We start from the raw sequence: 25,984 nt of genomic DNA, 5'->3' as shown, positions 1-25,984 counted from the left end.
ATCGGCCTTGTAGGTTAATCGCGCCGCGCCAAAGAATCGCTTCTCTTTCGGTGTTAAATCGAGGCGTCGCACAGCGTCATTTTGGATGACCTTGACCAAGGCTAGTTTACTGAAGGTTACGTTGTAAGGTTTGATTCCCGACCCACGGTCCGTGCCGTGGGTCGGGGGGGGGGTCCGTTAGAGGGGCTCTCACCGTCTGGAACACCCCGTTGGGGCCCCACTCTCCAGGGGACAGGTCTCCGGGGGACTGGTCTCCGGGGGACTCTCCGTCGTCGTCCTCCTCCTCCTCCTCGCCTTCCTCCTCCCTCACCGTGTCCATCCCGTCCTCCTCGTACTCCGTCAGCCCGTCCGACTCCTCGGCTACACACACACACACACACACACACACACACACACACACACACACGCACACATACACACCTGCTTCAAACAACGGTTTGACGGCCCACATGATGTACTTCAAGCGCAGCTCTAAATGTACTGAAGAGGAAGAAGCAGAAGAGAGAGACGGGTCCCGGCCCGAGGGGGATTCACTGGACGGGGTGAGGGCCGAGCGCTCTCACCGTCCTCGGCGACGTAGCTCTGGACCGGGTCGATCCTGGACACGATCTCCGCCAGGTCCGTGAAGTCTGCCGCAGGACGGGTACATGTCTAGGCATATGGGGTTTCAGGAGATTGTTGAAATAAACTATGGATATTTGGTTTTAGCAAACCATTGAATTTAAAAGGTGTCAGATGTCTTGTGTATACAAACTGAGGGCCTAACTTCACAGCCAGGAGAAAACTACGACTAGTCACAGAAGATGCTTAGAAAAAAACAAAAAAAATTGAAAATGCAAAAAAGGTTGGGAACCTGTTCACACATAACAGCTAAAGGGCAGGATCTCGGAAGGCACCTCCCATCGTTCTCTGGAGACCAATAGGCAACCATCCACACATTGCAGATGGATCAGTTATTCTGAGTGTAGGTGCGTGGAGGTGTCAGTGTGTGTGTGTGTGTGTGTGTGTGTGTGTGACTCTCACGTCGTTCCTCTTGCTGTCGTTGTAGTCCGCCGAGCGGTGGTCCTTCAGCATGTTGTCGATGATGTCACCGCGGGCCCAGCCGGTGAACAGAAGCTTGCCGTGCTGGTAGCCCACGTCCTGCACACACACACACACACACACACACACACACACACACACACACACACACACACACACACACACACACACACACACACACACACACACACACACACACACACACACACACACACACACACACAGAGTTGTGGACTGGAGGACCCTCGGGTTCTGGACATCATGGGTCAGTAGACCAGGCCTGAGACGGGGACTTACGTGGATCTCGTCGAACTTGCCGAAGTCCATGGTCTTGAAGCGGTCGATGGGCGGCCGGATGTACTCGCAGTAGGCGCTCTTCTTCACCAGCTCCAGCTGCCGCACGCACGACACGTAGGCCAGCCGCGACTGGATCTCCGCCATGTCCGGCACCTAGAGCGCTCCCAGGGAGACGCCGAGTCAGGGGCGGGGAGGTGGAGGGCTGTGGTGTGGTGTGTGTTGGTGTGTGTGAGTGTTGGTGTCTGTCTGTTAAATTGTATCCAACAGATTCGACTTGGAAGGTACTTTCAAAAATATATAAATAATAAAAATAATAATTAAATTAATTATATATATATATATATATATATATATATATATATATATATATGTTACCCACTTCTCATTAAATCCATTTGGAAGTAATAGGTTCATTGGCAATACTAACGGGTGAATCTGGTGATTCGTAACATGTTCGTAACATGTAACATGTAACACGTATTACAATACTTTTGAGTTAGTTTCCCGGACATTTGCTGAGGTCCTCCTCTGATTCTTATCAGTGGAAGAGCATGCATATGAAGTGCTTGAACCAACATTGGAGAATGTTTAACTGGACAATTTCCGCAGGGAAAAAACTAAAGAAAGAAACTAGGAGAAGAGGAATCGTTCCTCGAGGACACTGATACTTTACAGGTTTCTGTTTGGAGGAAGATTGGAGGCGCTTGGTGAGCAAGAATCTCTCATTCATTTATTATAAATTGAAGAAAAACAAACGCGATATCGGACATTTGTAATCAGACAGTAAAATAAGTCAAAGGGTGTACCATGCTCTTAATTCAGATGATATAACCAGCACAGTTGTCCATACCTTCACTTTCTCTGCCCAGGGGTTAATGCGTTTCCATAGCAACCACCAACCCGACAGGGAGTCGCCGTAGTTACAGAGGTCCGTCTCGTCTTTGCTCCCCACATCGATGGCTATGACCGTTTTGGCGCCCATGTTTCTGGCAATGTCCGCTGCAATACGCGACACACACGCACATATTCACACGGGCACACGCATATACACGAGCCCACGAGCACAAACAGCCAGGGTGACGAGGAGACGATGAAGAGGATATTGTGTTGTATGCGTTGTTGGGTAACCGCTTCTTTCTGTTCCTTTAAAATGTTCAGATGGGCTCACACAGCAAAGACACAACCACAGAAAGCTTGCTTTTTGTCATAGGTCTAAATAAGGATGGAGAGAGATTAGGAGATAGTCTTTGGTTTATCTTATTGAGAAAAATAGGTCAGAGACCGTTGGTCATTCTGCTGTGTGGCTCAAGGAAACCTGTACAGTCCAGAAAGAAGGCCCACCATTGATTTGTTCATTGTACCGAAGCACAAGATCTAGAGCAATGCATTTGAAAGATACATCGATAATGAGTAGATTTGTGTCGGAAATCCTATTGGTTGGAGCAACGTCTCTGAAACACTGTATTCCACAAACCTCTGACGACAGCCAACAGCGTACAAACAACAGTTTGAAGCAGCAGGATAACACTGCACAGAGCTTGGGGAAACATGACGAGACTGTTGTTACTCACAGAGGCCGACAAAGGGGAGGACTTCCTCGAGAAGTTCTGTGCTTTTTTTGCTTCACGCGAATACGTGAGCATGAGGTGGTTTTGTTCTCATGCAGTGGTCCACAGAGGAAATAGTCCCCTACCTCACGAGACCTTACACCGTACGTACAGCTTGATTCACAGAAACTGTTGTTGTTTTTTTCCAAAGAGTCAGTACGTTTTATTGAAAGCAGAAAAAAACGTCCAAAAAACAGACTGGTGTCTAGGAACAATAGATTCTTGATTTTTATTTCCGTCTTACAATACTTTAGGGTTTAAAGCTGCACTATGTACTTTTGCTTGAATGTCAGAAGGGTCCCCTATTGCCCATTGCTACACCAGCGAAACACAAGAGAACTTAATTGAGATAGATTGATTGAATTATGTCTGCATTTGCTGACACACTTTCTGTTTAATCAAAATTTCTTGCCAGTGGAGCAAATGATATTCAGGCAGCCAAAAGTAAGATTGTATTTGATTAAAGATCATGTAATCTTGATGATCATCTCTTTATTGTAATTATACATAGAAAAACTATGTTACCACAGAAACACGCAGTATTTTCCAAATTAAAAAGCTAAATAGTGCAGATTTAATTTAAGCTGCTTTCATGTAAAAGCTTCAACTAAAAAACAAACGAAATTCACATCACACGTGTTACCACCAGGCTGTTTGATGGACAGTTATATCACATTGCCTTGTGCTATAGGAATTAACATATAGGTAGACGTGTGATATTTAGTTCTTTCTTGCAAAGTTCAACGCAACATTCAATACAACCCAACCAATGCAGATTTCCACCAGTCCACAAATGTTTTAGTCTCGTGTTGAGTTCACTACTCAATTTAGACAAAAATATATCTTATAATAATTTGGCAAAACTATAAAAAAATGTACAATTAGAAACTCAAACAAAACGGACGGGGAAATCTCCAATCCCCCCCTGGTTGCATACTTACCCGCTCGAACCCGCAGACAACCCTCTACCGCCCTGAATGCATTACTGCCCCCCTCTGGCAGGGACATGGTACCGTACCCCCCTGGTACGCGTCTGGGGGTGCTCCCCCTCTACTTGCCTGGCAGGTTGTTGATGTAGCCCCCGTCCATTAGCAAGTTGCCGTCTTTGGGGTCGCAGAGGGGCGGCAGGTACCCCGAAAGGGTCATGCTCGCCCGCACATAGCGCCACAGTGAGCCTATCACCGGGAGGGAGGTGTGGGAGCGGGGGGGGGAGAGGTTTGGGGTTGGGGGAGGAGGGGGGGGAGGGTTCAGGGGGATGGAATAACATCTCAATCAAGGTTAACCAAAATGCGTTTGGTTAGTGTCCAACCCCCGACCACAGCCCCCGCCCGGCGGTCAGGTGCCCCCGCCCCCCCCCCTCCTGGGGAGGAGAGGGAGCGAGGCCGGGGCCTGTGGTCCTGGGGGTGACCTTCACACTCTGTTGTGCCCCGACGGACACCTGTTACCCGGGCGCAGACACCTTGCGTGGCAACGCGGCGCTGCTCGAGGTAAGAGAGGGCGCGGCGGCCGCGACAGAGCGTCAAGGCCGAGTTTGGCCGCCAGAATTTTGCCCCGACAACGTCGTCGCTCCTCCCGTCGCGAGATCAGAAATCCTATGGATCTGAGGTAGCTTTACAATCAATCCGATTTAATCCTCATAACTTGGTTTTATATCGTCCAGAGAAGCCCCAATGACGAATGTTTGTAAAAGGCTACGGACGGCAAGCAAATCCGAGTCTCGAAGGAGGAGGAGGAGCAGTGGGCCGTTGTCGTGACAACATTCAGGGCCCCGTGTCTGCCGCAGTGAACATGTGGTGGGTCAACCATGGCGGCCTGCCCTGGGTCTTAGCTCGGTGCCAGCGGAGCGGAGGAGGAGGCCGCTGGCTGCATGGGTTGGAAGGATAGCAGAACAGAGGAGGCTGCGTCTGACTCTGTTGTGGAGGTTTGAGAGGGCTGCCAGAGAAATCTGAAGCTGCAGAATTGGCCTGATTTGAAGTGAAGGGACCGTTTGCGGTTGATTGGTCGCACTCGGTGATCGGAATGAGATTGCGGCGGGGCTTGTGGATCCTTTGCATCGCTGACGCATCGTCGTATACTAGGAAGGAGGGACCGTTTTTTATTTGCAGTATGGGGCAGGGAGTGGCAACTGTAGGATCCAGAACACTTATTGTGAACAATAAAAGCACTACATGAGGAAAGATAGAAACCAATATGCAGTATATTTACATTAAATATAGTGATTGGCTCATGAGGTAAAGCATTGGCGTGCACATAAGGGCAAGCAAAGCCATAGGGAGAAGGTTGGGGAGGGTAATAATAATAACACGTTTGTGGAGATGTTTAAAGTGGACATGGAGGTGGAGAATAGGGTAAAGGGCGTCCCTTGCATGGCTGAGATGGAAGCATGCCGCGGTGGAGTCAGCAAGACACACACACACACTTGTAGAGCAGAAATTCAGAGAATTCAGAGAACTGCCACCACAGACACAGACGGAGGAAGTGATGACATCTCACGGCACTAAACTATAATAGACCTAGAGGCCGAGACATCCATTGTGCACGGTGGTCACCTTGAACCTAATAAGGGTTTCTTAGAAGACTAAGATGCAGATGTATTTCTATCATCATCCCTCATACGAGTTGAATTAACTACAAACAAAAAAAAGAACCCTGAGCCTCAAGTACAAAAAAAGCATGGAAACTTTCTTTGACAAATCAAAACACAAGCACGTACACTTCTGTGCATTCCTCAACACGAGGGGATGACAATTAGGGAGGGTGGGGGGGGGGGGGGGGGGAGGGGGGGAAATGATAAACATGGGGCACTTGGAAAAAGCAGGGCCATCATGCACCTCTCATTCTCTCTTTCTCTATGGAGCGAACCCATGGCGAACCGCAGCATGCACTAGCACTGCCTTGCAAGTCAATAGGGGGAGGCAGACGCAGTGGGATTCAACGAGGGGGCGGGGCCAAACCAATTTGGAATCTGCGTTGAGAGTTGTCGTCACAACCGTTGGGAGGGGAGAACTAATCTGCGATCCACTAAAACAGTGGATCATCTTTAGTTTAATATGTATACATATATACAGAATATATTTATACATATATATATATATATATATATTGTATATGCGGCCGATTCAGATACTAATGAGGTCTTTCCTTCCAAACCATGGGTCCCCAATGTCCAACTGGTCAGGATGGGGGGGGAGTTAAAGGAGTGAGAAGGGTGGGGTGGGTGTGGGGGAAAGGAGATGGGGGAGGGCAGGGGAGGGAGGGAGGGAGGGAGGGTCTCTGGGTGGTCTATGTGGTGGTTTCGAGCTGAGTGAGGTTGTGAGACGGGGGGAGAGGGAGGGGGAGGCGGTACGACCGGGCAATGGTGTTAATGTCGTTTCTTTCCGATGTCTGACCTGGGACATTGTTAACATAGCAACCATCCACAAGCAAGTGGCCGTCCTTGGGGTCGCAGAGGGGAGGTAAATAGGGGGTGTAGGAGGCACTGGCTCTAACATAGCGCCACACACAGCCTGTCAGGAAGATGGAGATGGAGAAGGAGAGAGCACATCAAACAAGGGAGGTGGGAGGTGGGTTCAGGAGACCTATGTATTTATATATATCCATATCGAGAGAGAGAGAGAGAGAGAGAGAGAGAGAGAGAGAGAGAGAGAGAGAGAGAGAGAGAGAGAGAGAGAGAGAGAGAGAGAGAGAGAGAGAGAGAGAGAGAGAGAGAGAGAGAGAGAGAGAGAGAGAGAGAGAGACGTAGAGAGTGAGAGACAGGGAGAGACAAACTAGAACAAAAAAACGGCAAGGTTCGGGAATAACAGGCAGGCTGCTTTGATAGAGAAACATCTGCCCAGTATTTCTATGAATCCCAAATATCCTAAACAAAATCTATTGGGATTTACAAAAATGCATCCAAATAGTATAATGCAAGGCCAATCCACACATTAATATATATAACACGTTTGATTCAATTAGCAATAATCTGAAGATAAATTAGGCCCCTGGTCTTGCAACAGGCTATGTTAGGTCTGTATACATATTTGGTTTTAGCATATCAATTAGGATTAGCAATGTTAGATGGCTCCAACAAGCGAGGGTCGTAGGGAGGGAGGAAGAGAGGGAATAACAAACGCTATTGGAATAACAAACTAATTAAGCAACTAGGAAATCCTCATTATAGGATGTGCTCAGGCCAGCTCTGTCCACTGGCCAACTAGACTACACACTGTTTCATAGAGCTCAAGATACTCTTGGACGTATCAGAATCTAAGCAGCTAAGCCACCCTAAATACCCGGAGTAAAAGGAACGGGAAGAATTACGACGACTTTAATGTTTAAGATTTAAAAAAAAACGTAAGAAAGTGTGACAGAACACGCTCAGACAGAGAAGGAAAGGGTGTGAAGGAAAGCAGGGGGCAGGGCACTGCACGGAGAAGGGGGGGGATAGGGTGCCAGGGTGCCAAGATGGAGTGTCTGGATCCTACAGGATGATGTCGGAAATGAGCGGTGGTAGAGGGGGTAGTTGAAGGTCAGGGTCCTAACAGGGGTTAAGTTTCCTCGGTAGAGTGTCCTGAGGACGGACATCCCCTAACAGAGTCAATTATCGTCTTTGTTAAAAACCAAACAGACATGGGTGCAAAGGAAATCGATGGAGAGGCTACGGTTCTACTATACATGACTTAGTTCAAATGGAGGAGAGAGAGAAGGAGAGAAATTAGGAGCGGAAAACATGGAGAGACAAACAAGAAAGCAGACGTGCGTCCGGCTCCACCAATGGTGCTCTGTTGCTTTAAGAGACATGGTGTGAATCTGGGCCGCATGAGTCAAGGGAAGGCCTAAGTTTTACTGAGCATACATTGCACAAATGGACCTTTTAAGGTCAACACTTTCGGCTGATTTGTCGATTTGAAGTGTTGTGGGTGGTTTTTAAGCCCAAATAAATATAATAAAAAATTAAAGATGCACAGATTTCATTAAAGTTTAAATTAATAAATATTGCTTTCCTACAATAACAACCATCTCATTAGTTGAATGAACTTTACCAGAATAAAATCTCTGAGGTTGTGTACATCGGCCATTACAGATTAAACTTGTGGAAGTCTTGATAATATTGATATTTTTTGCGACGTTACACAATCTAATGTCCACGCAGCACTATGCGAACGCAACACTGGAGCGCCTTTCAGAGAGTTCCATGATTGGCTGACAGCTATAGTGGAGCAGGGCCAGAAGGTGTTAGGTTAGAAGAACTGAGTGCAACACATACGGGTCAAGTGAAAAGTTAAGGATTTGGTTAAGAAGTCAAACAGCGATACAAGTTAGTTAATATGCGTGCAAAGGGGCCATCACAAACGTTAACGTTTTGGTCGAGAGAAACAGCCAAGCAAATGAAAATCGAGTAATACTAGAAACCGACCCTACATCAGGGATGGGACAGCAGAACTTAGGGTTAACATATATAAAGTGATTCGATTACTGAACAATTAAAAAGACCACCCATAGAGTACAAAACCCTTATTATTCCATAAAAGCAATATTGTTTCAATCTTAAAGTGAAAGATCTCAATGCATGGGTTGAAAAACGCACAACACAACCTGATGCATATCTAAGCATGTGTTGGTGTGAACACGACTACTCATGCACTACCCAACGTTTGCGATAGGGTGATACTACACAGTGATGCTTAACATAATGGATGCCTTATACATGTGGGTCATCAACACTGCAGCCTTGCATAAGGGTGTACTCTAGAAGCCAGCTCAGCCCGGCAGTCGACCTACCGTCCTGGTGCACGCGCATGGACGAGGCCGTGATGTCCGTGGTGACGTTGAAGTAGGGCAACCACAGGTCCTGGAAACACACAGAGTACAAGTGTTTCTAGTGCAGCCTGCACCTGAATGTTGTACACACTACGCAACATATAAGTTCTGCTCAAAAGAAAGAAAAGGGTACATTTATGGTGGTTGTCGGTGACCTCTGACCTCAGCTTGCTTGTCCAGAAACACTTTGTAGATGCTGGTGTTGAAGGCAGAGCCAGAGAACATGGAGGTGATGGGGTAGGTCAGGTCCAGCACGGTCTTGAACACAGAGTTCATGGCCTGAAATGCAAGGATATTCAGGGATTCAGTTTGATAGATAATGTTGAGCTAATATCATTAGCAATTCTTCCCTTCCTGGAAATGGAGAAACGTTGGCCAAAAACCATCAGCGTGGGAGCCCATTAATGGTACCATCCCACAGATGGCACTAGTGTCCTCTCCAGTAGTCAATTAGCATAAGCTAATTGACTAATGGCGGACACCGACAGAGCTGTAGAACCTGAACCCCAACCACACGGAAATTAAATCGAAATATGAAAAAAATCTCAATACATAATGTTTCGCCCTCATAAATCCTTTAATACGGTAAAGCAAGGTCCCTGCCAATTCTAGTCGCAGTCACCCATAAACGATTAACGAAAATGAAAACCACATGAAAGATTGTGTTAATGTGAGCCATGACTCCCGTCAACCCGATGTTTTGTGGGTTCATGTGAGGCGTGACTGCGCTGGTGACGGCTGGTCTGCAGCAGCACCTTGGACCACTCTCTGGCTCTCTGCTTGGTCCGGACGGCGCTCCTCTCCTCTGCGTACAGCGCCCCGATGAACGAGCCGATGGAGGTCCCGCCCACGATGTCGATGGGGATCCCCGACTCCTCCATGGCCTTGATCACCCCCACGTGGGAGCAGCCTCTGCATAGGGGGACAGCAGCAGGTCAGAGGGGGACAGGGAGAGAGGAGGACACCTATGGGGACAGCAGCAGGTCAGAGGGGGACAGGGAGAGAGGAGGACACCTATGGGGACAGCAGCCGGTCAGAGGGGGACAGGGAGAGAGGAGGACACCTATGGGACAGCAGCAGCTCAGAGGGGACAGGGACAGAGGATGACATTCCCCCATGCATGGCTGGAAGGTATCCTACTAAAACGGGCGAAGACTTCCCCTTTAAAAAGGTGACATATTATAACACCAGGTAACCAATCTGCCCCTGTTGACATCACAAGTGGGCGTATCCACCTAGATGTATGAGGATAGACGGACGGACTGTGTCAGAAGAGGCATATTTTTTTAAACGGCCTGTAAGGGCTAATCACACTCACACCTGGTGGTATAAAATGTCACCTTTACGAAAAATACAACACAAACACGAAACAAACAAAAAACAGATGGAGGGACAGCACCACCTGCTGGTGTGGATGAGTGTGTGTGTGTGTGTGTGTGTGTGTGTGTGTGTGTGTGTGTGTGTGTGTGTGTGTGTGTGTGTGTGTGTGTGTGTGTGTGTGTGTGTGTGTGTGTGTGTGTGTGTGTGTGTGTGTGTGTGTGTGTGTGTGTGTGTGTGTGTGTCTCTCACCTGGCCCCCCCTCCCCCCAGCACCAGGGCGATGCTGTTCCCCGTCAGAACCCGGGCAAGCCGCGAGAAGTCGCTGTGTCGGTCCACCGTCTTCTCGCACACCTTTTCGTACACTTCCCTCTGCGACGCACACAGACGCACAGACGCACAGGGCAAAAATGTGTTACAAGACGAGGAAACAAAACATGTTTAGCATTAAAAAACCAAGAAAATGTACCGTACATTATTTGACTCCTATAATGCACAGGATTAGTACAAAGTACATTCCATAAAATTAATCCAATTATAACCGGCTTTTCCGATACTTTGAGTATTACATACAGGATCCCCTGCCAAATCCGACAGCTCGTAAACCTCAAAGCCGCCGTCCCCCCCCTTCCAAACACTGTTGTCCAATGCCAAGTCTTTTCCCGGCCCTTGTGGGGGCCCGATTGAGGAAGGGCCCCTGGGGTACCCGGGACGGGCAGACGGGGAGGTCTTACCAGTTTGGTGGGGCTGCGTCTGGAGAAGACCCGGCGCGGGCACTTGAGGTGCAGATGTCCGGAGCACCAGCTGCGCATGTTGAGCCACTCCACCGTCCTGGAGGGGCCCGGCCCGTCCTCCTTGTGCAGCAGCACCAGCTGCTTCAGGGCCCGCACCGCCGTGTTCTCCAGCATCTGCTCCAGCTGGGGGACGAGGAGGGACGAGGTGGGATTAGGACGGACAAGGAATGAGGAGGGACAGGGAGCGATGAGGAGGGGGGAGGAGGGAGGAGGACAGATGAGGAGGGATGAGAAGGGAGGAGGACAGATGAGGAGGGACGAGGGACGAGGACAGATGAGGAGGGACGAGGGAGGAGGAACGAGGACAGATGAGGAGGGACGAGGGAGGAGGGACGAGGACAGATGAGGAGGGACGAGGGAGGAGGAACGAGGACAGATGAGGAGGGACGAGGGAGGAGGGAGGAGGACAGATGAGGAGGGACGAGGGAGGAGGGACGAGGACAGATGAGGAGGGACGAGGAGGGAGGAGGGAGGAGGACAGATGAGGAGGGACGAGGAGGGAGGAGGGAGGAGGACAGATGAGGAGGGACGAGGAGGGGTGAGGAGGGACGGGGATGAGGAGGGACCAGGAAAGATGAGGGAGGAGGGATGAGGGGGGACATGGAAAGAACGTCAGGTTAGAGCGGTGTCCACAGGACGTATCCATGGCACATGGTTATTAGATCATAAGTGATATGTTTATGGCATTGGTTCTCAAAGAGCGGCCCGCAGTAACATTCCTGGCGGCCCGCAATGACGTACAGATGTAAGTTAAAAAAACATATATATATATTTTTTTTTAAATTATTATATCAATACTAATTAAAAATAAATATATATATATATATAAAGAGAAAAGTCGACTCTCTCTAGCTTTCAATAAAATCCTGCTACATTTGTCAGTTTTAATCTGACTGCACATTACTTTGAAAGGATGTACCTCAGTTTCGTGATTTAGACCTCACTTGACCTCTCTCCGAGGTCCACGGTGCAATGTTTTTTTTCATCACTGAGATGCCTACGGCGTTTCCCGCAAAAAATGTTTGCCTTTGCCGGCCCTCAGTAAAATTTGGGATTCCTAAATTGGCCCTCAGCTGTCAAAACTTTGAGAACCCCTGGTTTATGGTTTAATTTGAGGCCACTAGAGTTTCAATATTGAGTCATGTCCAAGTATTTGAAAAAAATCGTGCTTCTATCCCTGCCAGTCGCCTTCGTCACACCGCTTTTAAACTTTAATGTTGCGTTCTGCTAAGGGTTGAAATCACCCTCCACTGAACTGTTGATTTCCCCTACCCTCGTAAAGAAAACTACTTTTCGATTTTTTTAGAGCTGTCTTTGGTTAAGAATCAATTCTCTCAAACTTACTCTGGTGCAAACATTTTTGTGATGTCAGGCAGTGACAATACAACATCAACACAGTCATCAAGTCGTTAGGGTTAGGGTTAGTCACTTCTGTGAGAGGCAGGAACGCTGTATATAACTGTGACTTAGCCCCCTCCAATTCCAAACGATTTCAAACCGACCAATCACAACAGCTTTCATAAGCATAGATCACATACCGTTATTTAAGTTGATTCTAGATTTGACAGTTCTGCTTCTCCTCTCAATATGGCGACAATCCCCCACAATGCCCTCCGCCGCGTACGAGCCCCTAGTCCCCGCGGCCCCTCACCTGTCCCAGGGCGGGCTCCTGGTCCCCCAGCCCCACGATGAGGATGCAGTCGGCCTGTCGGATGCAGCGCTGGGTCCAGGGGGTCATGGTGAGGTCCGACTGGTACAGGACGATCCGGTTGATGTCCTCCTGCTGCGCCAGCCAGCCGGACAGACGGTACTCGTGGACGCTGGCCGGGAGGAAGGACGCGACGTTAGAGGGAGAGCGCCGTGGGTTCTGATTAGGGCGGAACCATTTGGGGGAAGTAACCCAATTGCGATCATTTCGACCAACGTCTCAATTGCGATTTAGTACGCATTTTTCTTTTTAAAGTTCCTTTTGTTCCGTATTGTTCACTAAAAAAGATGAATCATTCTATAGTATGACCGACACAACATTGGAATAAGTCCACATATACAGTACTCTTTCCTTTGGGCCAGGCCTATGTGTTGAGATGAATTGACGCATGGATTGATGTAACATATAAAAGGTAACAATAAAAGTTTGCACCTTTGTGATTTTCAAATCGCGTTGTTACATCATTCAGCCCTAGTTGGGATGGCTCTCTCTCTCAGTCTGCTGGCGCTCCTGTTGGCTAATCTATGTAGGGAGCCAGTGGGCGGAGCTCAGAGGGTGGTCAGCTGATGTGGGGCCCCTGTGTGGGTGTGGCCTGCAGGCTTCATAAGGTGAACAGCTTCAGCCGCGCTCTCTCTTCCCACGCGGGTAGGTGGGCTTTTGGGTGGGTTTGCTGCATTTTTGGTTTGGCTTTGTACTTTCGTTTTCTCTTTGACTTTAGTCTGGATGTTCAGGACCGCAGTAGCGGATGTAGAGCGGGTTGACATGTAACCAGGAGGTTGTCGAGGTGTCCCTGAGCAAGGCAACCTAACCCTATCTGGTCCCGACGCGCTGGCCGAATTCTGTATTCAGACACGTGAGAGCAGTGGAATGTGGTCGGATGAGGACCGGTTGGGATGCGTTTACTTGAAGCTCACCTGTCCAAGGCAGAGGCACCGAGTCGCTCTCTGATGATCTCACTGGTCAGCAGGAGGGTGGGGCCTGGAAGACCACCAGAGAGATGAGTGACGGCAGTCCACATACACAGTGATGGATCAAAATGACTTTTAGCCCGGATGTTGACTTCAGATTAGCTATTTGTCTAGACATTTTCTTAATTCAATCGAGTGATCAAAAGTTTATACTAAATTATTTATTTATATATATATATATATATATATATATATATATATATATATATATATATATATATATATATATCAGTGGAGGCTTCTCCATTGAGGAGAGGGAGGAAGATCCTCCCTAACATTGTTGAGAATAAAAAATTTAGATTGCCCCGACTATTGTAATGAATTAATGCCCTTAAATATGACTACTTTATTGCCTTTGAATATATAATGTTCGTTTCCCTGGGTAAAGGGACATTAGCACCACCTATCGCCTATTGACAATTACTTCAGGGAGGAACGTCCTCCCTCCGCCGCCGTCCACTCCCATTCATTTTCCCGAAAGTACTGGCGGTCGGTGGATAACATGGGTTTCAATGGGAGAGAGGAGGAAAATCCTCCTCTGAGTGGGTGGGACCTTAAGGGGTCTGATTCGCGCAAAAATCTATCCGTCTGCGCTATGAACCAATAAGCAGGATCCCTGGATGTTGAGCAGCGTTGCCAGATTGGTCAGACTTCCAATCCAATTGGGCTACTTTTAACCATGTTAGGCTGGAAAAATTATCATTGGGCGGGAAATCTGCCCAATCTGGCAACGCTGTCGATAACAAACCCGGTCTGCATTGCCGCGGTGCTCAGTCTGAGAGACGCAGAAGTGAAATCTGCGATAGCGTGATCCTAAAAGCACAATGGAAACATTGGAAACGGAGGACATTGTTAACGTCTTATTACAAAAACCATTCCATTCATTCAGAAAGAGGTAGACCACTTCCCAAAATCAAGGTCATCAGAAGTAATGGCAACGTCAGTGTTGTGAGTGCTACATGGTTTGCTAGGTACGCATGACTTACTGGTAGCATTACAAGCAATTGTAACTGAAAATAAACATAGCTAAATAACTTCAGTCAGTGAGGGCAAAAATAGGCCCAATAATAGGCCCAGATTTTTTTATTTACTTTTACAAATCAATAGTAGGCCTGATTTGACTAATATGCTTTGCATCCTTTCCTTCTCAAATTACAGTGATGCCACTGGTGGCTTTGTATACATTTTGTTCACATAACTCCCTCCCTGCTATTTTGTAGTTCACCAAAACACCCTGAAACAACTTGAGTCTCACATTCTTATGCCACCATACACCAACAGTGCAAGCAGGCCAATGGCAACCAAGCGCGCAGTCCTTCCTCCCTCACTTTAAAAACCACCAGCCGCCACTGATATATATATATATATATAATTTGGCAAACAGCTTGGATGGCTTGCGTCCCCGTCCAGGCGGACTCACCAATAGCGTTGAGGGCGTGACTGAGCTCCAGGTTGAAGGCGTTGATGGGCACATCGTCACAGACGGGCAGTACCGCCACCGTGGACAGATTGCTGGCGGGGTTGGTGACGTCCGGGCTGGAGGTCACGGACGACAGGCCCATCGTTGACCCTGCACCACAGCGTGAACCGTCAACGTTGACGAACCAATGGAAACGCAACGCTTGCCTGAATGTGTGTGTGTAATGATCAGGCTACCCTCTCCCCACTGCAGTGAACTGTATTGTGCGTTTGGGGTGGCAAAGTGGTCAGCACTGTTAGCCCACCGCAAGAATGGCCTTGGTTTAAACCCCAGGATGGCTTTTCTGTCTGGTGTTTGTATGTTCTCCCCGTGTTTGCGTGGGTTCCCTCCCAGACCAAAAACACATTATTGTTAGGTTACTCCTGCCGATGCCCTTGACCTAGGCACTAGGCAGTAGCCCTGGAGTTGGTCTCTGATCGCCGCACTGCGGCTGCCCACCGCTTCTAGTGCCGCTAGTGATGGGTTTATTGCAGAGTCCTCAATCTCCTCTGGGAAGTGTTAAAAAAATTATATGAAAAGACAGCCCTAAGCAGTAATTTCTGCTGCCTTAGGACTCATCAACTAAAGCCACATGAGATGCCTGATGTAATCAGGCATCACAGCCTTTGGGGGAAGGTTAATAAAAAGGAGTGACAATTTATCGTTAGAAAGGAAGTACTATCATCCAGCATCCTTAATGTACGGGGATGAAAGGAAGAACTATTCTAGCAGAACTATCGTATGGAGACGAAAGGAAGAACTATCGTCTAGCAGAACCGTCGCATGGAGATGAAACATGATGAAGCCATCGATGTTCAGCACAACACTCCCAGGCCCTCCGGTCATCATCTCACCTGCAAAGGGCCCCTGGCCCTGCTGCAGGTTCCCCAGGATCTTCTGGCCCAGCAGGTGGATTAAACGTGTCACCACCTGTCAGGGGCCGACAGTGCAACGGTCAGTACCGTCACCACGGCAACACATCTGGAGTAGCTTTGTCGACTTTTCAATACATACCGATGCTGAATATTGGAAATGGTTTCAATACTTGGTATTATTATCCACAGGATCGATACACCAGAATGAGCTGCGCTTTTTCGCTCTACCTCTCTCTGTCATAGCGAGATGACAGACAAACACACAGCGCCACAGGGCCCACATAGCCCCGCCTCCTGTCACTCACTCGCAGAGCGGTCTCTCGCGGTAATTCATCATTTTACTGCAGTCAGTCATTCTGCTGATATATTTATAAGCAAATAAATACAAATCTAAAATCGTATGCTCTCAATTGTGGTACATTTTTCCCTGTGATATCGATTATCGATATTTTTCAAGGTAATGCCTCGAAAGTTAGAGAGTCCAGTATTGTGACAACCCTGAGGTGTGGCGGGCGTGATGCAGGGACAGGTGGGTCAGCTGAGGGTTCACCTACCTGGGGGTACCGTCTCTTGATGTGGTTGAGCGTTCCCTCGGGCAGTTTGACCAGCTCCGTGTCGCGGACGGCGTGCACCGTGGTGGCGCGGGGCTGTCGGGTCAGGGCCTCCACCTGGAACACAGGTGAGTTTGACCCTACTGAGGACATGCGGTTACCATGGAATACTGTTCACCGTGTTGAGCAGTTGGCCGAACGCTCAATTAATGAGTGTCGAAACTAAGTGTGGCCATCCCTGTGGCTCTGTTCTGGGTCTTTTCGTCACTCCTTTCACAAATTAATATGTGATAGTATAATTGGCCACAAGGGAGTGCAAATGAGCATTGAGTTGTAGTTGGCCCAGCGCTATTGTACACAGCAGCCTGTGCTGGTAAAACAAATGTCTCAAACAAACAAGAAAGTAAACAAGAAACTCACTGCATTTGTTTGAGGCACTATGCAAAACCTGAGCATGGTAGTAGGCATTCATACGTACAAATACAGCATGACCACGCTCGTGTTTTCTAAGCCAGGATTAATTTTTCTAAATAATGGTAGCCATGTTACAAAAGGTAGAAGATGGGAGTAAACAGGGGCTGGCCCTCACCACTCCTATGAGGTCTCCTCTGCCGTACTCCCCCACCAGCTCCTTCTTGCCGTTGGCCTTACGGATGACCGAACGCAGGCGTCCGTTCAGAACGATGTAGGTGCAGTCCGACCGGTCGTCCTGCCTGTGGCAAGGGAAGCAGGGGGCAAAAGTTGTCGGAAACTCATCACCGATATATTAAATAGGATCCCACAGCCATCTTATTTGAATGGCGGTCGTTGTATATCTACATCAGCCCCAACAAAGGTCATTGCCATTGACACTATATTTTCTATGATCCATTAAAGTAACGGCAACCTTATCCGTCAGAGTGTACATTAGCGTACCTGTAGAGGGCCCTGCCGGCCTCCACCGCGATCCAGTCGATGGCAAAGTCCATCTGCCTGACGAAGGCCGACATGCGCACGGCCACGGTGTGGGCTGCACTCAGCACCACGCTGGGCTGTTCCCTCATGATCCTGCAGGGGGCATCACACAGCACTTGAGCAATCGAGACACTAGCATGCAATGGAAGTGTGGTTAGCGTTAAGTGAGGGTTGAAAGCTTCTTGTGTTGATGAGAGACACAAGGGACATACGAGAGAGATGATCGTGGAACGGACATTCATTGCATTGTTGCAACGCACACATATATACACTGTGTGATACTGAAACATTAGGCCTTTCATTTGTGTTCCCTCACTCGTAGAAGTCCGACTTGGAGATCTTGAGGAAGGTGCAGTCGCGCACGGCCTTGATGGTGAAGATGAGGGGTTCCCCGGTGAGAACGGCCAGCTGGCCCACCATCTCCCCGGGCTGGGTCACGAACAGACACACGGCCTCCTGCTTGTCGATCATGCGCTGGTACACGTGCAGACAGCCTGACAGGACGAAGTGCAGGCTCACGTCCTTGGAGAGAGGGAAGAGGAAGTGGGTAGCCGCTGGTTAAATGCCTTTCAGGGTTCCCCAGGGTTTTTCAGATCTGTTACAGGGACCGGGGGCTGGGAGGAGGGCCGGTCGAGGGGACCGTGGGAACGTACGCTCACACAGGCGACCGATACGGAGGGACAGAGGTGACCAGAGCTCGTTCATTCCTGCGGCCCGATTTAAGCGAGTGAGACATGTGTGGGTCAAGCCCGGCACCAATGTCTTTTTAAAAGTTACTTCGATCCCTGGCTTAGTATATTTCCTACATTTTACATTTAGTCATTTCATGCTTTGATCCAAATCAACGTCAAAGTTAGGTGGGGCACAACCATACAGCGTTAGGCATACATTCACATTGGAACAGCTCCAGCCAGTTCAAAGGTTGCATGTCGTTGGAGACAAGAGGTGCGACACAACATGCTAATCTAAGGTATGTAAATCGCCATTTACAACAACAGCTCAAGGATATTGGCATAGTGGTCGTTTAGATGTTGACCCACTGACTGTCAATGGAGAGCATGTCTGATTACACATGTATCTCATAAGCATATTCACAGAGAACATTGTCTGCTTTATACTTCCTATTATGGTTCAATAAATACAAATGCGGGTGTGGGGAAACACATGAGAAGGGGAAGCAGCAGCATGATTGCCACAAGAGATCAACTCTTCAGTTGCCGTTTAATTCCCATTTGAGGTTTACCGTTGGGAAATGTTGAAGCAGCAATGTGTACTTTCATCAGTAAACAAACAAATGTAACGGCCGGAATGGATGGATGTCTGCTGAAACAAGTTATTGCAAAAACCACAATTTCAGCAGCGGAGTTTGATATTTAATGGTGTGTTTAGGCAGTAGAAGATGCAGTTTACCTGGTCTCCTTGTCTTGCCAGGACAGCGCCGGCTTTGGCTTGGTGCAGTGTGACCCTCCCGTTCAACAAGGCAGGGTCCTGAATGAGAGGAGACGGTGAGGGCAAGTCAAAGGGTCTTACTATCAGCACGTCAAGTGTCAGTGGAGCAGGGCCAGAAAGTATGAAAGCAACGTTTAAAAACCAAATAACAACATTTCAATTGCAAGATGTATGCATAGTTTTCTGTGGTTACGTAACCATCAAGAAGAGATCAAACTGACCTCGATCTTCATGAGTTTGAGGATCTCCTTCTGGGCCTCCTCGAACACGGTGCCGCTGGGCTTGCCGGGGCTGGAGGAGAAGATGCTGTCGGCCCCCAGCTCCTCCTCTGGGTACAGGTAGACCCCGGACGGGGCCTCGTCCAGGGTTACCCTTTTCTCCCTCAGGTCCTGGGGCAGAGCAAACGGAAACCACAGGCCAAAGTCAAGATAAACGCCTCGCTGTTCGTCGGCGGACAACGTTTTATTTTGGGGGACAGGACTGGATGTGTTGCCAAATATTTGTTAATAAATCGATCGTTTGGATTTATCCTGGTGCTGAAATCGATGAACTATGAATAAATGTGTTCTTGGGTATCATGTCGGGGCATTTTGATTCATTCACTGAATCCAAAGCAGGAACATGATGCGTCTGTTTCCTCTTAATCTAATCAAGTCAAACACATACACTCGTCAAACATCCACAAAGTGTGAAAGTCTTATCCTGTGTGGATGTGTGCCAGTGTGTGTTTTAGCGCGTGCACCAGTCTGTGTGCGTGCCAGTGTGTGTCTGTGTGTGGGTGCCAGTGTGTGTGTTAGCGCGTGCACCAGTCTGTGTGCGTGCCAGTGTGTGTCTGTGTGTGGGGGCCAGTGTGTGCGTGCATGCGTGTGCCAGTGTGTGTGCAAGACAAGTGTGTGTGTCCGCTCGTGTGCCAGTGTGTGCACGTGATTGGGGCTTGCTTAGGGAACGGACCTTGGTGGGCGGGGTGTTGCCTTCGTCCGCGGAGACAGAGATGCGGCCCCTCTCGTAGGCCATGTCAAAGTCAGAGCACAGGCTTTTCTGCATCCCTGCATGGGCACAAACACATCACACACACCAAACAGCTCAGCTCCCAACCAGCCATGTTGTTCCCAGTGGTGTTGAAGCTAAACGAGGTCAGTGCACTGGGGAGCTGACAGGTCGGTGATACAACATGACTATGGGGAGAGGGAACTTCATGTCTCCCCCGTTTCACAGAACGATATATCACATCATGTTGGGACCGTTTCATAGAACGAGATATCTCATCATGTTGGGACCGTTACATAGAACGATAAATCACATAATGTTGGGACGGTTTTATAGAACGACAAATCACATCATGTTGGGACCGTTACATAGAACGATAAATCACATCATGTTGGGACCGTTTCATAGAACGATAAATCACATCATGTTGGGACCGTTTCATAGAACGATAAATCACATCATCTTGGGAGCATTTATAGAACGATAAATCACAACATGTTGGTACCACTTTATAGAACGATAAATCACATCATGTTGGGATAATTTATAGAACGATAATCAAATGTTGGGACCGTTTATACAACGATATATCACATCATGAAGACCCATTTCATAGAAGTATAAATCACATGTTGGGACCATTTTGTAAAACAATAATCAACATAAGGTTGGCACCAGTTTAGTCCAATATGTCCCACGTTTCAACCAACACAATGTTAAAGACTTGAACACCAAAGAGCACATTAAAGTCTCACCAGCGATGTCTACCGGCATGGAGATGGTTCTGCTGAGCGTTGGCACTGTCGTTCCGTCTTTCCCTGCTTCCCCACCTACACACAAAAACACACAGCAAAGTGAAGGTCCATAAGTGAGCAGCGCTCTCAGTCCTCCACCGTAGCAGGGCACAGGGACCTCCGTGCTGCAGCCTGGACCCAGTTCCCCCGGTTCCCCCGGTGCATTGTGGGTGCGAGCTGCCCACCTTCGCCCTTGACGGCGGCCTCCCGGTGCTCCTCCGTGACGGTCAGGCTGCCGAAGCGCTTGCCGTGCCGGATGGGGCTGGTCCGGGGCTGGTGGGGGGGCACCGGCGGCAGACGCAAGGCCTGCATTTCCTGCATGATGGACAGCGTGTTAGGCTGGGTCGGACCCCCCCAGAACTACACCTCGGATCAGATCGTCGTGCCGAGTTTAGATTTGAACCAAAAATTAGGCATCGATGGAAGGATGCGGAAATGGCATGATCCGACGTCAATGTTTGAATGTAATTCGCTTCACGTGCAGTTGGAACAAGAAGGAACAAGAAAATGTCAGTCAATATAAAGATATGAAATATTCAATGGCGCTATGGGCTTAATAAATCACACCTCTCTCGCTCTCTCTGTGTGTGTGTGTGTGTGTGTGTGTGTGTGTGTGTGTGTGTGTGTGTGTGTGTGTGTGTGTGTGTGTGAGTGAGTGAGTGAGTGAGTGAGTGAGTGAGTGAGTGAGTGAGTGAGTGAGTGAGTGAGTGAGTGAGAGAGAGTGAGAGAGAGAGAGAGTGTGTGTGTCTGTGTGTGTGTGTCTGTGTGTGTGTGTGATAAACTCACATGGCAGAACAACTCATTGGTGAGCCCCAGGTAGTTATGCAGAGCCAGTACAGTCACCCTCTGTAGTCGAACCATGATGATCTGATGAAACACAACGAATGAAACCAAACCGTGAATGTTTTGATCCCTAGTTTCTATCCCAGTGCAGCTTCCTTTAATTTGATGTGGAACCACTATGTTTAAAAAGGACTTCCCTATCTCCCAGTGTCTGTTGTATCCTGTAACCTTGTTTGAAATGACTATTCTGCAAGGCTTGCAGATTAGTAATTTAGCAACGTTTCTCTTTGAAAATTGATTTTTTTTAGCTTCCACCAGACAAACTTGGTTAATGTTCAACACCAACAAATACAATAAAAAAACAACAATACTACTAATATGCCACTTATTGATAAACACCTTATTTTGATTGGATATGCGTTGCTCTACACACAAACAGACAATGCTACACACGGCTATAGGCACGTACCTGTACTACCCGCACCAGACTCTCGGGGTACTTCTCGAATATGGACAGGAAGGCCTCAACGGGGAGTCGGAGCACGGTGGAGACCTCGGCCGCCCGCGCCGACATCGTCTTGTAGGGCTTCTGGTGGCCCTTCAGACCCACAACACACAACGGGATCAGAACCAACGACACTGCACACTGACACCACCGAGACCGTCTCTTGTGTCTATGCGTGTGTGGTTTTTGTGGTGGGTGTGGCGTGTGTGCGCCGGTGTGTGTGTGGTGTGTGTTGTGTGTGTGGTGTGTGTGCGGTGCGTGTGCGTTGTTGCGAGTTGTGTGACTCGTGTGTGTTGCGGTACCGTGATGACGTCCAGGATACTGAGAAGGCTGTGGACGCTGTCTCCTGGGTAAACCTCCTTCACCACGTTCTCCTTTCCATCCTGAGAGACCGGGATACACAGGTCTTGAGTTTCATGCAAATATCATTTTAACCAGTTCACTTGGATATTTACTCAACGTAACTACGTTTCAAGGGCATGGATCTGGATCACGACCTTTAAATCTCGCCCATGAAAAGTGTCTTTGCAGGGCAAGATTAAATAGATATAGACAACACAGATGCAAGGCATGTATAATTAATGAGGCATGTTAATGGCTTCATTGACGTAGTTTTACATTACACTCAGGTATACATAGCAACACCGGTAGCGGTGGGGAACACTGGTTTAATTACTGCTGTGATTTCTAAGCTATGCTCTAATAAGTGCATCATTGATCACCATTCCAGTAAGGCACAGTTCCAGTTTCCCATCCTGGACGACGTAGATGCTGCTATCCGGCTGACCCGGGCGGAACACATGCTCTCCCTGCTGGAACTGCAGGAACACCATGTGTCTGCACAACTCCAGGAACAGGGGCTTCTCAAAGTGACCCAGCACACTATAGACACATTAGGCAGGGGGGACGGACATGAAAATAGAAAAACAGTGATTATAATAATATACATGAAACAAGCTTTTCTGCTTTGGTCAGCAGAACAGAATCAATATTCACATTCGTTCAACTGTTCAATTATTGAAGCCTTTCCCAGTACTTTTCCAGTAGTTGACAGTGAGACAGGTTTAAGTGTCAGGAAAGCACCCTCACTTGATATATATATATATATATATTTTTTACAATGATTGAAGAGAAATTTCTGCTGAAGATAGCAAGAAAATGTTCTTTCACGTGCTTCGTCTTGTTTCTGGAAAATCTTTTCTTTATACAGCAGCTAAGATGAGCCCCTAGGCTAAGCAATTCATCCTGCATACCTTTTATTGATCGAACCGTGGTATGAACAAATCAGGGCATGCTCTGCCTGGCACTGAAAACCCTCCAGGCATGAATCGTAAAACGTCTTGGGACATGAATCAAGCGGTGTGTGACCCAGGAAGGAGGTCTGGTCCTGCCATCCTTACCGGACGTTTTTGAGCATGTAGAGCACCTCGGACGGCAGGTGGGAGTTGGCCACGTCAAACTCTGTGAGGTCCGCCTCCAGCACGGAGGGGGGTGGCTCCTTGGCCTGAAGGATGGGCACCTCCTTCTTAAAGCGCAGGATCCTGGCGAAGAGGAGAGCGAGTCAGGGAGGAAGGGGAGACACCGAGAGGGAAAATCAATATGACACACGGAGAAACCATGCTATGCAGGGAGAGAAGAAAGGGATCGGTGCGTGTTGACACTGTGACGGCGTACTTTTTGGCAATGTTGAGCATCTTCTGCTTCTTTTTCAGGCGTGGGCGTGATGAGGAGGAGGTGCCCACTAGGGAAGAGGTAGACTGGGACACCTGGACGGGGGGAGAGGCAGGGACAAGCTCTTCAGACGCTGATGTCATTTGATCATGTGACCAATGCCCCCGGCGCTACGGAAACAAGCCTAGATAGTGCGTACCTCCGACGATATTATACGACTGGCCCTGATCCAAAACGTACTGTAAAACATTCTATCAAAATCCATTGAGTCAATATGTGTGAGGAGTACTCAACCAACCACACAAGAAGCTTAAATTCCCAATGGCTTCTGTGCAGGCCCTGACTGATAAACCTATTAAAGCATGAATGCCTGGTTTAATCTTTGCTTTCATCTGGTTTGAACACATGCAAAGCATTTGATTTATTCAAATTGGGCTCATATACACATTCTGCATGCCACACATGGGGACATTATATACACATTACCTGTATAACTGAACCTCACCTGGACTGAGTCAGACTGATTCACCCCAGGGCTTGGTTAGGGTGTTAACATATGGTGCATTAAGCAATCAGTGTGTACAGGTTCCACCAGCCACTCCCTCACACGCGCCATGAGTACTCTGGCATGGCAACACATTACACCTCCAGCTGTGTATCATAATACTCAATAGCTGCAAATAAACCGGCTCCAACACAGCCTAGTTATGGAGGAGCCAGGCCAATGTCTCCCAGATGGAGTTTGGCGTGCATATTGCTACAAGGATATTATATTCAATGCGAAGTCCATTCTGCTAAATGCATGACGTTATAAACACTGCACATTTATGTTTCGTATCCGTTTCCCTACCTAGCTTTTAACTAGTTCCACGGCAAGTTGAAAAGTCTAGTTATTGGTGGTCTTGCTCATAATCATAGCCTCTGTATTACCATTACGCTCTATGTAAACGGATGGATTGCAGGAACAATAGAGCAAAAAAACAAAGCCACCAGTATAAAACCCCTGGACAGTCTAAAGCCCCTGTTTTCCAGTCACATAGACCACACTCTTTGCTTTGACTGAAGAACGGACTGAGGTACAGGGCCAGCGAACACACACCTTGCGCATGATCTTTCGCCCATAGAACATGACTTTGTCCCTCTTGCGGAAGCGGTACTTTGGAACTTCCTGGGCTTCCAAGTCTGAAAATGAGAGCAGGTGTAAATTCAAGACTTAGAGCCAGGAGGAAAATGAGGTGACGGAACAAGTTAAATCCATTACTTTCACATTGATTGTCCTTGTATGTAGATCCGTCCTATAACTTACTTCGAAGCTGGATCCTTCGTAAAATGAAGAAGATGAGGACGGCGATGAGGACTATGACGATACCCGCGCCAATGACCATCCCCATCATCTGACGGAAAGAGGCAGGAGGTCATGGAGAAAGCCATTGCAGTAAGGACATCAATGTCTATGTCCTCTTTTTGGATAACGCTTTAGCACTGACTCATGTCACCGGCTAAACAGGGGTGCGGAAATAATCTCTCGCCCGAGGGTCTTTAGAAATAGGCTCACCATGCTCGTCTGCAGCTCCTCCTCCACAAACGTCTTAATGTTATTGAACCCGGCCTGCTGGAACACAGAAACAGAAGGACACGCCATTGGAAAAAACGCTCCTGGAGCCGCGGTATGCTAGAGGCAACGGTGAGGCTTATGTCACAACAAGGAGCTGGGATGTGGCCACTCTCCAGCTAGCTGGCTTTCAGGCTGATTAGCTAGCTATCGTGTGTTGAGGAGACACCCTGCTTGTGTGAGCATGAAATGCAGGGCGGAGGGATAAATGAGGCGTTATGGAATGTGGGTGCCCGGGATTTTCCTACGGAGGCGGGAATGTTTGATAATCCAAAAGACGTGAGTGGGGGCTGAGGGGAAAGCGTGACCATGCGTTTCATCTCATCGGGGTATCCCAGCACAACCCACACATCAGTGGTGTGTGAAAGGTTAGGCCGACATCACCTGACCGAGGTGGGAGTTTGGGGGTGGCAGAGGGATGGACATGGAATGGAGGAGAAAGACGCGCAGGACTGAAAGAGGTGACGATGGAGCTTGAGAGAGGCGAGGACAGGAATAGAAGGGAGGGACTCGCTTATTGGATCATAACGCAGAACGAGGCTGGTGGATATGGACGAGGCAAGGCAGGGGTTGTATACCACTGTTGAAACACATGGTAGCCATGCCAGTGTTGCATGACTTGTCAGGAGGGACCCAGTAATAGTCAGCTATGTGTGTTGGAAACCCTGTTTCTTGTTAGTCTGGCATTGCCAGACAAATTGAAATGTCTGTGCATGTGCATTTTCTGAAGAAAAATGTGTGTGGCTGTGATTGGTCGGTCTGTCTCGTATCAGGCAGAAATCTTTTTGTATAGGAGGGCAGCCAGACCTTA

General features: G+C 48.3%; 1 protein-coding gene across 5 annotated transcripts in view; it reads right to left on the bottom strand.

The window, feature by feature from the left end:
* The window catches only part of pnpla6 (patatin-like phospholipase domain containing 6), a 32,786-nt gene that overhangs the window by 2,168 nt on the left and 4,634 nt on the right, over nucleotides 1–25,984 (bottom strand). The window contains exons 3-36 of one of the 5 annotated variants that reach the window (XM_030352495.1): nucleotides 25,117–25,173; nucleotides 24,868–24,955; nucleotides 24,661–24,743; nucleotides 23,565–23,656; nucleotides 23,291–23,431; nucleotides 22,613–22,772; nucleotides 22,193–22,273; nucleotides 21,855–21,983; nucleotides 21,389–21,469; nucleotides 20,788–20,917; nucleotides 20,564–20,638; nucleotides 19,773–19,867; nucleotides 19,043–19,210; nucleotides 18,783–18,860; nucleotides 17,689–17,894; nucleotides 17,334–17,465; nucleotides 17,008–17,131; nucleotides 16,422–16,535; nucleotides 15,847–15,922; nucleotides 14,954–15,103; nucleotides 13,480–13,543; nucleotides 12,509–12,677; nucleotides 10,798–10,980; nucleotides 10,317–10,435; nucleotides 9,503–9,659; nucleotides 8,910–9,026; nucleotides 8,709–8,778; nucleotides 6,335–6,451; nucleotides 4,004–4,120; nucleotides 2,189–2,337; nucleotides 1,339–1,491; nucleotides 1,024–1,140; nucleotides 564–651; nucleotides 194–360 (exon numbers count right to left, since the gene is read on the bottom strand). In XM_030352495.1, coding sequence (XP_030208355.1) covers nucleotides 194–360; nucleotides 564–651; nucleotides 1,024–1,140; nucleotides 1,339–1,491; nucleotides 2,189–2,337; nucleotides 4,004–4,120; nucleotides 6,335–6,451; nucleotides 8,709–8,778; nucleotides 8,910–9,026; nucleotides 9,503–9,659; nucleotides 10,317–10,435; nucleotides 10,798–10,980; nucleotides 12,509–12,677; nucleotides 13,480–13,543; nucleotides 14,954–15,103; nucleotides 15,847–15,922; nucleotides 16,422–16,535; nucleotides 17,008–17,131; nucleotides 17,334–17,465; nucleotides 17,689–17,894; nucleotides 18,783–18,860; nucleotides 19,043–19,210; nucleotides 19,773–19,867; nucleotides 20,564–20,638; nucleotides 20,788–20,917; nucleotides 21,389–21,469; nucleotides 21,855–21,983; nucleotides 22,193–22,273; nucleotides 22,613–22,772; nucleotides 23,291–23,431; nucleotides 23,565–23,656; nucleotides 24,661–24,743; nucleotides 24,868–24,955; nucleotides 25,117–25,173 — 4,047 coding nt within the window. The remainder of the gene's footprint in view (nucleotides 1–193; nucleotides 361–563; nucleotides 652–1,023; nucleotides 1,141–1,338; nucleotides 1,492–2,188; nucleotides 2,338–4,003; nucleotides 4,121–6,334; nucleotides 6,452–8,708; nucleotides 8,779–8,909; nucleotides 9,027–9,502; nucleotides 9,660–10,316; nucleotides 10,436–10,797; nucleotides 10,981–12,508; nucleotides 12,678–13,479; nucleotides 13,544–14,953; nucleotides 15,104–15,846; nucleotides 15,923–16,421; nucleotides 16,536–17,007; nucleotides 17,132–17,333; nucleotides 17,466–17,688; nucleotides 17,895–18,782; nucleotides 18,861–19,042; nucleotides 19,211–19,772; nucleotides 19,868–20,563; nucleotides 20,639–20,787; nucleotides 20,918–21,388; nucleotides 21,470–21,854; nucleotides 21,984–22,192; nucleotides 22,274–22,612; nucleotides 22,773–23,290; nucleotides 23,432–23,564; nucleotides 23,657–24,660; nucleotides 24,744–24,867; nucleotides 24,956–25,116; nucleotides 25,174–25,984) is intronic. The other 4 variants (XM_030352496.1, XM_030352499.1, XM_030352497.1 and 1 more) reach the window with 4 other exon arrangements.

This window comes from Gadus morhua, chromosome 3 (assembly GCF_902167405.1).
Source record: "Gadus morhua chromosome 3, gadMor3.0, whole genome shotgun sequence".
In the NCBI taxonomy this organism is placed as follows: Eukaryota; Metazoa; Chordata; class Actinopteri; order Gadiformes; family Gadidae; genus Gadus; species Gadus morhua.
The sequence above is the reverse complement of the archived record's forward strand: the minus strand, read 5'-3'. Positions and strand labels throughout refer to the sequence as shown.